Here is a 13,786-nt window from a genome sequence, read left to right as displayed (position 1 = left end):
CACCCCTGGGTTGCAGAGCACAGCCCTGCGCCTGCCCCGGGGTGTCTCTGCGCGGGGGGGAGCCGGGTTGTGCGGCTGTGTTCCGCGTTTTGAGGTTGTTCTCCCCTTAATTGCAGGCAAATGTGCAATACCAAGATGTCCTCCCTTACGGATGCCTCCTCTGTCACTGCTTCGGAGCAAGAGGCGCTGGTCAGTAGCTCTGTTGGACGCGCGAGTTTTTCATGCTTTTTGCAGAGTTTTTATCTGCTAATTCAGAAGGGCCGCTTTGCTCAGCAAGCGATGCGTAGAGAAAAGACAGGAAATCCGGTGAAGATGGGCTCTCTTTGATCCTCTACGTGAAGCAAATCTTTCTCATTCGTGGTTGAGTGTTGAGGGTGATGGTTTAGGTCTAGAGACTGTTTCCTGGAGACCTTTGATGGGCAGGTTGCTTTCTTTTGATAAAAAGTATCTTATGGTCCGATTTGGTCATGGCAAGTCTTTCGTGGTGGAAATTGTTAACAGTTCGTAACTGAAGAGTTGTGGAAGATCTCCATTGTGTCAGACGTACACTGTTTGTGAAATAATCATGTCACTACAACTGAAGGCTTTTGAATTTGGCATTTTCACTTCCTCCTCTATTGGAATTCATAAGCAAGTTGTAATAAGAGTCTTCGTTGTGTTTATGGCTTTGCATATCCAGGCTTTCCATGATACAGTGACAGTTATGCTGTCCAGGCTTTCTACGTCAGTTGTCCTGAGGATGGAAGCCTACGTGTTACACCCGAGATGTGGGTTAAAAACGGCATGTGTACAATGACAGTTCAACTGGATTACTTTTTGTAGAAGGGTAGAGCTTGAAAGTGTAGACTAATAGCAGAACTTCAAAAAGGCGAAGTAACAGAACAGCAGACTGTTCAAAGCTGATTTTTTGTTTGTTTGTTTGTTTCTTCTTTTTTTAAGTCATAATGTGTTGCTACTGTCTGCTGTCAGATCTGCGTGGCAGAAGAACTTCGTACTTGCAGGAGTCAGGGGTAGAGGGCTGGGGAGTAAAAGGATCTGAACCCATGGGTCTAGTTGTGAATTCAGAGATCTGAAACTGCTTTGCCTTTCTATGCTCAGCTGTCATCAGTAGTTCAAAAAGTTAACTGTTTGCTTCCTGTAATATATGCCGCATGCTTTAAATAATTCAGCACTTAGGAAGGGGTGAACAGACATCTAATGTTGTCCATAAGCTTGTTTATTGTTTTCATTATGTGTGATTCTTGCAACTAATCTCTTTTAATGTACTAGAACTTAGCGTTGGTTTTAGCAGATATTTGAAATGGAATGTAGGGAAGTTCCCCCCCCTCTTCTCTTAAGCATTTATTCCTTGTCTCATATTTTATTCACACTTTCCTATAAAATGTTTCTTTTCTATAATTTTTTTTTTTTCTTACTTTAGGGAATATATTAGGATAGCTAAATATTAGCCTGTTCTTAGAACGGTTATGCTATTATTAAAGTGGCAATTCTAGAATATACTGCACTGGGAACTGTCAGTGCTCCGCAGGCATTTTCTTTGTAGTTGTGGCAGCCCCTGCAGCTTGTTCTCATCTCCTGCACTGGTACTGGCACAGCTGTTTGTGGAACAGTGCAGTGAATGGGATCAGGACACTGGTCTGGCCAGAAGAAAGAAAAAAAAAGAGGGGGGAAAGTGATGATTTTTTTTTTTTTTTTTAAACTTTTCCCTCCTCTACCTCAGAAATTGTCGTAGACTAGTTGCAGATAAAACTCTGCTGGCACAGTGGGTGGGTGGGAGGCTATTGCGGAGGTCGGAGTGATTGAAATACGACAGAAGGATCAGGGTGTGCTTATCCCAGCTAAGAAAAGTCTTCAGAGGTAAAGCAGCCCAGCTGACAAATGCAAAACCAGAGCCCCAGAAGCTTTCACAGGAAGAGACTAGGAGAGAGGTGGACCAGTGCTTTGGTTTGTGATTTGCACTCTGGACTTGACAGATAGTCACAAAGGCCCGTTTGCCTTCCTCCCTCCCCTTTGGGAGTCACTGTAATGACTAAAGGATTAAAGCTGAATTCCCCAGAACCCGGCCCTGTACTTGGAACCACCAAATGAATCCTGTAGCTCAAATCGAGGAATCTGTATGTACCAGTGAAAGATCGGGGTTTGAGCTAAAATGTACAGTGTATGAGAAGATTAGTATGATTGGGTTCGTGTTACTTTCTTTTAAGTTTTACTTTGCAAAGTGAAAAACCTGGATGTGAACAGATTTTAATGTAATTGTGTGTTTGTGTATCACATTATTCATACAGGTTGGCTTCCTCCTGTATTAGTGTTGTGTTTGGTGAATAATTGGTGCATACTGTTTTTCTTCTTCCCCACACAGGTTAAACCAAAGCCACTGTTGTTGAAGTTGTTAAAGTTAGCTGGTGCAGAAAAGGACACTTTTACTATGAAGGAGGTGAGAACTTCTAATCACTAAAGGTAGATTACAGTGGATACAGATAGATTGGTCTTTTGTTTTGGGTGAATGGGGGGCAGTGTAGTTCACAGTTTATCTAGAAGATATTGAGACAAGGTATTGTTTTTATTCTCCTGCTGACTTGTTAGGTGGTGTTTAGCAGGTTTCTCAAAATCTGAACAAAAGTATCTGCTGGTCAGTAGAATAGCAGAGTACTTGGGAATGATAGATTCAGCTCAAAGGGAGTTTTAGGCAATCAAAGTCAGAAGAGCAAATCTCAATGACTTTAATGTGTGTTCTCTTACACTTAACAGAACCTGGGTGTTTAATGTCTGCGTATGTCATTTATTTTACAGGTAATATTCTATCTTGGACAATATATTATGTCTAAACAATTATATGATGAAAAACAGCAACATATTGTACACTGTGCAAATGATCTCCTGGGGGATTTATTTGGAGTAACAAGCTTTTCAGTAAAAGAACACAGGTAAAATGGGATTCTTTTCTGAGAGTCTGGTTGTGAAATAATGGAGAACATAATGCGTATGGCCTTTTTTAACTCTTTGCATCTTCAAAGATGGTAAGCTCTCTTTTATAATGACGTGTAGCTAACTTGCAACATCTCTTTCTTTATCCCCATCTAAGGAGACTATATTCAATGATTTCCAGAAATCTGATAGCAATCAATCAACCAGGTAAGCTAGTTTGGGAGGACCTTTTGTTTTGGGAAATAGTCATAGGGAAAATATAACTTACATTAATGCATCTTGCATGTAGTCATCAGATAACATCGATCTCTCCATAATTAGCTATTTGGCTTTACACACTACTGTCCAGAGCAACCACAAATAGTGAATGAAAGCAAACACTGTTTCTTCTGGGGGAGGAAAAAAATAAAAATCTGAACAGCAATTGGGTAATTTTGTTGGACTAGAATCAGAAAAAGCACAATCAGAGCTGAACACAAAGAGGACTAAACCGAAAAATTACTCGTTTGCTTGTATTTCTTACAGATAAAGCCCTCAACAACAGAAAAAGCTTTAATATCAAAAATTATCGTCTTGAACTTGTGCCAGCAGTGAAGTCAGGGCAAATGCTTTTTATTCTTTCTGTTAATGTTCTGTTTTAATTTTCAAAACTGAATGTGGAGTACATTTAGAACTGGTTACCCTCAGCTATACTGAGTCCTCTTTTAAAAGGTCTGTACACTTAAAGTAGCTTTGTTGTAACGTTGTGGATAGCCACTCCGTAAATGGAGAACTGTTACATACAGTCATCTTTCCTGCAGCATAAAAATGCTCAATATAGCTGTAATTTTTGGCTAACGCAAGGAGTGAACCAGAAGTTAAACAATGGAAGCCGTTTTATAAATTGGCTTCTAAATCCATATTAAGACACCCTTTGTTTCTGATTCTTCCTAAAGGCAAGTGTTCAGTTGCTGAAGATGGGAAACGTGCTGTCTTGGTTATCCCTTATTGTTATGCTTGCAAACTTAAATTATCTCTCAAATTCTTTTCTTGAAAGATAATTTATTAATTCATGGTCTGTCTGGTAGTAAGCATGTATAATTAAAGCAGTTAATTTTTCTTCTATTCAATGTCTTTTTAATTCAGTGTTCCCATAAGGTGGTAGCTAGTAAAATATACTTTGGAGAGGAAGAAGTGTAAAATATTTCCTGCCTATATTCTTTCATATCTGCAGAATCCCAGCTAATGCACAGACTTCATTTGAAGGCATTTATAATAAAATTCTGAATTATTTTGTGGTCAAGATTTCTTCTTCCTCCCCACTTTCCCACTTCAGTAATGTTACAGAGAAAGTGCTGCACACACCTGAAAAGCAAAGGAATGGGGTTGTTTTTTCCATTCTTGCAAAATATCTGCATTGTAAGTTCTGTTTAGAATTTACTTTGTAAATGATGTGTGCAGTTAACTTCTCTCCCTTGCTTTTACTCTAATGTTTTTGAGCCTAAAATTGACCTTTTCTGCTGTGCTGTATTACGGTTGTTTGGTTTGATTTGGTTTCAGAGTCTAGGCTTGCTGACACGCCTGAGGATGATGCCAGATTTCAGCTTGAAGAAGAAAATGTTCTAAAGGTGACTTTTTTTTTTTTAAAAAATAAATGTTCCGAGATGTAAATTCTATTTAGTTTTGCATGAGACCGTCAATGGTTTAGATGCAATTAGTTGATTCTAGCCTTTTACCTCATATTTATGTTCAGGCTTACTCAGTATTTCTGTTAACCAGGAATCTATGCAAGAGTTAGAAGAGAAGCAGACTTCATCAAATGTGACTTCCCGACCAACTACATCTTCTAGGAGGAGAACACACAGTGAATCTGGTATGTGCAGATTTATGATGCAGAGCTTTCAGTAGCATGGCCACTTAGGGAAAAAAAGTACATTCTGTTGCCTTACTGACTTTGAAAGATGCTGTGAAATACTATTCATGTTTCTCTGCTTATCTAAAACAAAATGTTCAGTCTGGAAAAAATACACGATTCCTTGCATTGCCCCAGTATTATGTTACAGTCCAGATCTCTAGAACTGTTAGTAAGATGAATGGAATAACTTGTTCCACAGATCTATTAAACTCGTTCACATCAGCAGGACTTAATCAGTTGTGTTGTCTTCATGATGAGAACACTTTTGTTTGTAATAGACTAATGTAGTCCAATTAATTTAAGTTCCCTCTGTAGACAGCCACAAAATTCTACGTTTTGTTTGCTGTCTAAAAGCAGTTTTCATTTGGTGGCAAAGACATCAAAGGTCTGGTAGTAACATGGGATGATTTTGGATATAGGTACCTGACCATTCCTTAAGCACTTTTTAAAAAGTCTGGTGACTTAAGGATCATAGTTGTCTCCTCTTCCTCTTTACTGTGGTTATTCAGTAATCACTGGCAAATACATTTTGAAAATGTGGAATGTTTCTTCCAATAATTAGCAAATAACAAGCTGGTCAGCATAAACCTGAATAACTTTACATTTCTCGATGGAAGTGTTCTCTACAGTTCTACTTAAATACTATTCTGTGGAATTTCTTACATTAGTTTGTTCCATCACTTACTTCTGTTACCTCATGACTTGACGGTTGTAATTACCTGGGCAGTGATAACCTTCTGTCGCTGCATAGAACTTTCTTTTCTTCGGTTGCTTGGGAACATTTTTCAGTTCCTCAGCTTTTGTGTAGTATTTCTTTGTGTTCATCATAGGCCACTGTTATGTTAGTCAGTCCAAAAACTGTGCTGCGTTGCTGAGCGGTTTGCACTAAATTAAAAGAACGTTTTAATGTTGTAACAAAAACTAGTGAAAGGATGGAAAGTCTCGGTTAAACATCACAACCTGTAATATTTAGGCATGACCCAGAGCACATAAGGTCCTGTGTTATGCTTACTTATTGTAGGTTTGATTATTAACTCTTGTCTTTGCATCCATTTATTAGTTTGTTACAACCTTAAAAGTTCTTTTAATATAGTGTTTTTATATACACTTTTTTTCTAATTTATAGGAAATCTTCCTTTTAAACCACTATTCTTGTTAAATTGGGATGGTAGCGGCTCCTTTGGAGCCGCTTATATAGTGTGTAGAAACCTTGTGGTGATACAGTATCAGTACAGCATGGAGCCATGACAACTAAATGAGGACAACGATGGACAGGAGCAACCCTTGGGCCTGGGGGCACCAAATTTGGTGGGGCTCTCAGGGCGGAAAAAGAAAAGAGAGGGGCTGAGCCAAGAAGCACCAAGGGAAAGTAAGAGAAGTATGTACAAGTGTTTTGTTCTCTTTTCTTTTACAATGAAAGATTCAAGACTTGAAGACTCGTGGATTGTCAGGGTGTATTTTGGAAGGCAAGGGAGAAGCTGGGCAATAGAGGGTGGGTGCAAAAGGCACCTGTAGGGGGACAGCAGGCTCTTACTGAGGTCTGTTGAACCAAGTTGTCAGGCCTCTTGGGGAGTTTTCACTCCGCTGCACTTACCTACTGACTTTGCGACACCTTTTTTAATAAAATTGTTTCTTACCAAACACTGTAAAAGTCAGCGGAGCTGAATTTTGACTTACCTACCCCTAAAATGCTGTCCCCCTACTCCTTATGCTGCTGTAGGTGGTTGCTTCAAAACATGATGTATTTAAAAAGCATTGTCTTTTTGCCTTCAAACCAAGCTTAAAGCAATGCTTTCAGAGTTCAATTTTTACATAGTATGCCTTGAAGATTTTCTTGCTAGTGTGTGGTGAAAGTCATAGTGGTTTGTTACAAAAGTCCTGTTGAGTAAATACAATTACATATAGTGCAACTATTAACTGATAAATTTGTTGAGGTATCTGAAACTTGAACCTGAACTTACCTTACCTAGCTTGAGGTCCTTTGTATGCATGTGACATGGGAGCTAGTTGCTCTGTCTCCCTGCAAATTCTGGGATGGACTCAGAAGCCCTCTGAAAGTGCCTTTCTGTCTACTGACTATAGAGGGTGCTAGGACAATTAAGATCCTAACTGTATTCGTTAAAATGAGAAGGGGTTTAATGTGTCATGTGTGGAGTGAAAATGCTTCCAAATTTGCAATTATTTTATTTCGTGCATGTGGAGACTGCTATTTACAAGCTGTTCGGATGGGACAAGTGGGGAGAGCCAGCCCCTGAAATACTGGTTTCAGGAATGTTTCACACTTTTCACATTTCTCAGTGTTACTGTGTCTTTTTTAAATAAGTTTTTCGTGCCTTTACTTTTTTACCCATAAAATAATACTGAATGAATGACTTTATTTTTCTTAAATTCCTATATAAGTAAATTACAATTTAAGCTTATATTAAGAATATTCAAAACTGCACATTGCATAGATGTTTTTTGAGTAATAAAAGTTCTTGAATGTGCCCAGAAGAAAATTCTTCAGATGATCTGCATAGTGACAGAAGAAAACGACACAAGTCAGACAGCATTTCGTTGACGTTTGATGAAAGTCTCTCATGGTGTGTAGTCAGTGGTCTGTGCCGTGAAAGAAGCAATAGCAGTGATTCAACAGATTCTCTTTCCATTCCTGTAAGTCAAAATACATATTTTTGTGGTACAAATTTTGCAGATACCACAAGTGCAAATACGCATCTTAAAACATCATGTTCTTAATTAAAAGCAGCAGTACCTTCAGTGGTGTCTGAGGAGAGAAAAGAGGCTGAAAGAAAAGTTGGTGTGGGGGTGGAGTGGGGTCTTTCATAGATCTGACAAAGCTGAAGTGAAATCTTTAAAAATATTAACTCTGAATATGCTTTAAAAAACCAGATTCTTACTGCTTGGCGCAGTATTGAAAAAATGTGAGATATATTCTGCGTTTTAAAATAAGTGTTTCTTAGAGTGCTAAGAGAGGAAAAGCAGTCACAAATGTTCCGTAATTCAGAATAGTTGGTGCTTCTGGGCATCTGGTATTTCCGATACAGCTTCGGTAACTACATAGTAGTGCCCTGATGATATGCTATATTCATTTTCCAAGCCTTTACTGTTTTTTATTGTTTTCAGCAAACACTTGAGGCAAATTATCTGTGGTTAGGTTAAGTCATGAAGAGCTAAACTAACAGTATTCCTAGTCATATACTGTATTCTGAATTGACAGAACTAATACTGTATCTTCACCCTTGATATTTTATAATTGTTTAGCCACTGTCTCATATTAAGGTTAACAAAGTTGATGAGAATAGAGAATTTAATGACATGAGCCAAAAGACAGCATCTTCTTGCATCTCTTCTTTCACTTCTTAGGAGAACCTTTGTGAAATAGTAGCAGCAGTCTTCTAGCTGGCTGTAGGTTGACTGCAGCCTCCATTACAGAGATGACAAAAGGCTTTCAGATCTGGCTTTATTTTTACCTCCCTATGATTCGTTTGTCTCAGAAAAGATGTTCTATCTAACAGCAGCTGGTCCCATTTTTTCCATAGCTAATTAAACTGAGTAGTCTGGTTTTATCTTATGAGCTATCTTAACAGTAATGGTTATGAATATGGACTAGTGAGGCTGAATGTGTACTTTCTTTCTCTTTTTCAGGATCTTGATGCCAGTTCATTAAGTGAAAACTCTGATTGGTTTGACCACAGTTCTGTTTCAGACCAGTTCAGTGTAGAGTTTGAAGTTGAGTCTATTTATTCAGAAGATTATAGCCATAATGAAGAAGGACAGGAGCTCACAGATGAAGATGATGAGGTACGTTTGTTTTGTTTGCGATTTTTTTGACTCTGTGGAGTGAGAAGGGGAAGGAAGCTTACAGGAATACTTCATTTTGAGATTCCAACAAGAAGAAGTAACTCTTCAGGTTTATTTCAGGACTGCATGTGCTGTGTCACAAACTGCACCCAGTCATTCATTAAAGCAAATCACATGCCTGTGCAGTTGGGTCACCTTTATACACCCAGCAGGCAGTAACCAGAACGGTGCTAAGGCTTTCCGTAGACTCTGAAACAGACTCTTAGCAGTCTGGAAAAGTGTGTCTGTTTAACTTCGCTCACTAGCTGTTGGAGTCGATGGCAGCATGTGTACTTGAGTCTATGCCTACGCTTTTAATTATAGAGGTATGTGTTGAGCTTTGACAACACTTTTAATAATGAAAACTGTCCTAGTAACTCCTTGCAAAGGGATATTTCTGAATCATTTGCCTCCATCAATATAAATGTTTTGTAGAGATGCTGAAACACAATTTTAGAAATTTTCATTAGGAGGCAAGAAGACAGTAAAATTGTGATTACTGTCATTTTCAAGGGATCTAGATATCTGCAATGTCAGGAATGAAGCAGGAAATTATTTTTTTCTGGGTTAGTTTTCTGTTACTTCAAAGAGGTGAATCAGTTCATGGCAAGACTGGTTAAGTACCAGAGGCAGAATTTGCCAGGGACATACACAATTGTGGTACTTGAAGGGCTGAATGGGACTGACTGTACTGTAGTCAGTGCTGTAGAGCTGCACCCTGAGATAAGACAGTTATTTGGAGGAAGAAAGGATTGAGATGTGCCCCTGCCCCCAGGAGCAGTGTTGAGAATTGAAGATTGGTTGAGGTTGGAAGGGGCCTCTGGGGGTCATCTTAGCCAACCCCCCTGGCTCAAGCAGAGCTGATTGTCCAGGGCCATGTCCACATGACTTTTGAGTATCTCCAAGGATGGAGGCTCCACAGCTGCTCAGGGCAACCTGTGCCCATGCTTGGTCACCCTCACAGTAAAAAAGTGTTTCCTGACGTTCAGACAGAACCTCCTGTGTTATAATTTGTGCCGGTTGCCTCTGGTCCTGTCACCAGGCACCACTGAAAAGAGCCTGGCTCAGTCTGCTTTACACCCTCCTTTCAGGTATTTATACACGTTTATAAGATCCCTCTGAGCCTTCTCTTCTTCAGGCTGAACAACGGTCCCAGCTCTCTCAGCCTTTCCTCATGTGAGAGCTCCTCCAATCCCTTAATCATCTTAGTGGCCCTTTGCTGGACTCTCTCCAGTAGCTCCGTATCTCTCATGTACTGAGGAGCCTGGAGCTGGACACAGTGATCCACGTGTGGCCTCAGCAGTGCTGAGCAGAGGGGAGGGATCACCTCCGGTCCAGAAAGTGGTACCTTCTATCTGTCTAGTCTACATTTTTCTTCAGGCTGTGTGTTACAAGCATGAACAGAATTCTTTTCCCCCAAACCAGTCATTGGGTTTTGTGGAGTTACTTGCTAATATAAATTAACGTATATGTGCTATTTATTACATTTGATTAAAAGTCTATCAGACTTCTAATTGAATGCCAAAAACTAGTTACGTCAATACTTTTTTTTTTAATTTAAACCAGGTATATCAGCTGACTATTTACCAGGATGAAGATAGTGATGCTGATTCATTTGATGAAGATCCAGAGATTTCTCTAGCTGTGAGTAAAAACTTGACTGGCAAAGCATCATAAGTTGGGTGAACTGACAGAGTAGATCAAGGAGTATAGATGAATTCTATTGTTACCAGTGATTTTTTTTTTTTTTAATTAAATCGACTTTTTCTTGTACGCTTGATTCCAAAACAGTATTTTAATTACTGAACATGTGACTATTAAGGAACCTTGATATTTAAAAAAAAAATTAGTAAGCTTCCTAATCCATTAAAAAAGAATACTAACTTACAGTTTCACTGACTCAATGGAAGGAAATTATTTGGAGCCTAAATCTGACTTTTTGCACAACATGCCAAAAAAAAAAAAAAAAAAAAAAAAGTTAGTCATCTATATTTGAAAACTTCCTATAAATCATAATACCTAGTTTTTTGTTGTCCAACCTGAATGAAGGAATCTGTAGCATACAGATGTGAAGGCAAACCTATTTTCAGAACAGTACTGTAAAATTAATAGATTTTTGAGGCTTTTTCTAAATTCTGTGAGACCATTCTTGAAGCGTGGGAAGAAATTCAGCATTTTGAGGCAAAGTATGTAGACATATGTGAAAAAAGCACAAACTAGAATTAAAAAGCAGTGTATCTTTTCATTTCTACTTGCTTTTCAGAGTCGAAGCTTGAACAAAGCTGTTGTCCAAAACTGCCTGAAATGCTCCAGTCCCTTGACGGTCTGTAGGACTGAGGGACTTTACTATGTGTGTAAAACACAGGGCTAGCCACCATCTAAAAACATAGCACTGCTTATGTGTGGGAAAAATATGTCTGTATGTTATTTCTAGGAATTAAAATTGGTCTCTGAAGCTTTTGACATCACTGATGTTGTTTAGGACTCCAACGAAAAAGTGCTTCAAATCTTCTAAATAAGTTTTGGGTTGTTTTTTGTTTTCATTCCCCCTGTGGCATGTATTTTTTCTAAGAAGGGTCTTTCTCCTTAAAAATTAAGTGTATTTTTAATGAGATAGTGGCGTATTTTCAGTGTAGCGTACGGAGTAATCTCAGACAGTGACGTAGCCCTTCTTTTTTTTCAAATGGCCGATGTTTTCTATTCTCTAACACTAGTGTGTCAGAGTGCCCTCACCCGGCCGTTTTGCACACCAACAGCTTAGCATCCCACAGCTTAAATGTCCCTTCAGTCTTGAATAGTTTCCATTTGAGAAGTCTGTTGTTGAAAATAATGGGAATGGTGACCATTTTATCAGAAAAAAAGTTTTTCATGAGGTTTTCTGAAGACTTTTGTGGTCTGGTGTCTTCAATTTTGCCAAAGAAATAATAAATCACTCATTGTTCTACTGCAAGAAGAAAGTAAGTCAGAGAGTCTTTTGAAAATCAGACTATTTTAATTTAGAACGATAAAATGGGACCAAACACTGAATGGAATTTTTAAATTATATTGTTGATAGCTCAAGATAAATATTATTTTGGCAGTAATCAATTGTTTATAATCTCTGAATACTTCGGTTGTAAGCATTCCAAGTAGCTTAAGCTGTTCCAACCTTTAATTCACTGAAGGATTATTGGAAGTGTCCTGAATGTAGCGAAATGAATCCTCCGCTACCACGACATTGCCACAGATGCTGGGCCCTTCGTGAGGACTGGCTTCCGGATGAAAAGAGTGATAAATTGGTAAAGAGCAAATTAGAAAGTTCCTTCCCCCTAGAGTCTGAAGAAGGTTTTGATGTGCCTGACTGCAAGAAAGTGAAAATGATTGAAGATAAAGAACCAGCTGTAGAGGAGAATGAGGATAAAGCAGTACAAATTTCCGAGTCCCAAGAAAGTGAAGATTATTCTCAACCATCGACATCGAGCAGCATGTTTTGTAGCAGTCAGGAGGACTATAAGGAACCTGAGAAGAGAGAAATGCAAGACAAAGAGGAAAGCGTGGAATCCAGTCTGCCTGTTACCAGCATAGAGCCCTGCGTCATATGTCAGAGTAGACCGAAAAATGGCTGCATAGTACATGGCAAAACGGGACACCTCATGTCATGTTTTACGTGCGCAAGAAAACTTAAGAAGAGGAACAAACCCTGTCCGGTTTGCAGACAGCCCATACAAATGATTGTACTAACTTATTTTAGTTAGATGGATGTTGACTGGAAAGCAGCAAAAGGAACTTCATAAACGGGTTAAGAGAGTAAGAAACTATTTTTGTATGCGTATTGGAAAATTAATATTTTGGTTCTCTCTACATTTGGTATGAAAAGTAATTCTTGAAATAAGTGCACTGGACTTGTTAAGGGGTTAGCCTTATATTCCTAAGTCAGCTTGAAGATTTTAAAGCCCTCTCAACAGAAGTAACCAATTCCTGTAAACTGCCTGCCTTTCCAAGTGCTTTATGTTGCATACAAGTTAGTGACATTTGTTTTACTGGATTAAAAACACACATTAAAAACCCAAATTCAATGATTGTGAGAGGAGAGACATGTTGAAGAGTTCGTTAATGTGAGTTTCTCCTCTTAAGAAGATAGAAGGTTCTCCAGATTCTAGTATCTGTTGCCTGGTGAAGACACCAGGCTCAATCAGAACCCTCTGAATAAGTCAATAAAATAAATAAATAGAATCTTGTCTCCCTCATTCCCAAAACTTAAGTTCCTCCAAGTAACGAAATTATGGGGGAGATCTTACCAGGAAGCCATAGAAAATCATTTAAGGTTTTTGGAAACTGAAAAGGGTACTGTGTGTCTTTTATGTTTATAGCATGCATTGTAAACTTCAGGCCTGTGTGTGTCCTGAGAAGTCATTGATCCAAGTTCAGTCTTACAGTTATCTCTTCAACATCCTGAGAAACTGGCTTTTAAAATGCTTTGTGGGTTTGAAGGTCTGTACTATCCTGATGATTATTTTAGCAGCATGAGAAAAGATTTGAACAGGCAAGATAAATGAAGGAGATATTAGGGGAAATCTTACTCTCTTTCTGCACTTGTCTTTGACTTCAGCAGTATAGCATGCAGCTTGATCACTACATTCGCTTGAATAAAAATAGTAAGAAAAAAAAATCCACCTCCATCTGCAGAAACAAATAAGCTGTGTGGTTCTAGTTCACACAGACATTCTTTAAATTCAGTATTTCCAACCTACACTTTTTTTTATCTGTATCACAAGAATTCTGAAAATCTGTCGCAAAGTGTTTGGCCAACTCAAAATTGGTCTCGTTGGACCTGTCCTTTACTGCTTTTAGCTCTTGTCTCCTCACTGTACTTTGTCAAAAACTTTGTGAAACTTACCAGTTCCTTTACTGAGGAGTCGACTAACGGACTTAGTTCTGTGGTGCATTCAGGGTAGGTAACATGAGTATATTTTCATAAGCTAAGGTATCTTCAGGATGTAGTTAGATTACTCAGCTGAGCTGTTCTTCAGATGGAGAGTTTCTGTACCAGTGAGTTGTATTTATTCCTTTGGAAAACCAGATTACAAGAGGAATTGTATGTTTTTAGCACCTTTTAATTTTACAGGTAGCTGTTGATCATCTGCCCCA

General features: G+C 38.7%; 1 protein-coding gene across 4 annotated transcripts; it reads left to right on the top strand.

The window, feature by feature from the left end:
- The first annotated feature begins 117 nt into the window (after positions 1 to 117).
- MDM2 (MDM2 proto-oncogene, E3 ubiquitin protein ligase) lies at positions 118 to 12,692 on the top strand. 4 transcript variants are annotated; one of them, XM_009574651.1, is made up of 10 exons: positions 118 to 189; positions 2,360 to 2,434; positions 2,791 to 2,924; positions 3,083 to 3,132; positions 4,465 to 4,532; positions 4,684 to 4,777; positions 7,311 to 7,471; positions 8,465 to 8,620; positions 10,226 to 10,303; positions 11,824 to 12,692. In XM_009574651.1, the coding sequence occupies exons 1-10, from the start codon at positions 121 to 123 to the stop codon at positions 12,391 to 12,393; spliced, it is 1,455 nt and encodes a 484-aa protein (XP_009572946.1). In that variant the 5' UTR covers positions 118 to 120; the 3' UTR covers positions 12,394 to 12,692. The 4 variants fall into 4 exon arrangements, with proteins under 4 accessions (XP_009572946.1, XP_009572947.1, XP_009572948.1 ...); XM_009574652.1 differs by having other exon boundaries at positions 121 to 189; positions 7,314 to 7,471; XM_009574653.1 differs by lacking the exons at positions 2,791 to 2,924; positions 3,083 to 3,132; positions 4,465 to 4,532; positions 4,684 to 4,777; positions 7,311 to 7,471 and having other exon boundaries at positions 121 to 189.
- The last annotated feature ends 1,094 nt before the right edge of the window (positions 12,693 to 13,786 follow it).

Source organism: Fulmarus glacialis, unplaced genomic scaffold (genome assembly GCF_000690835.1).
Source record: "Fulmarus glacialis isolate BGI_N327 unplaced genomic scaffold, ASM69083v1 scaffold7583, whole genome shotgun sequence".
NCBI lineage: Eukaryota > Metazoa > Chordata > Aves > Procellariiformes > Procellariidae > Fulmarus > Fulmarus glacialis.
Note: the sequence above shows the minus strand (reverse complement) of the source record. Positions and strands in the feature narration are given on the sequence as shown.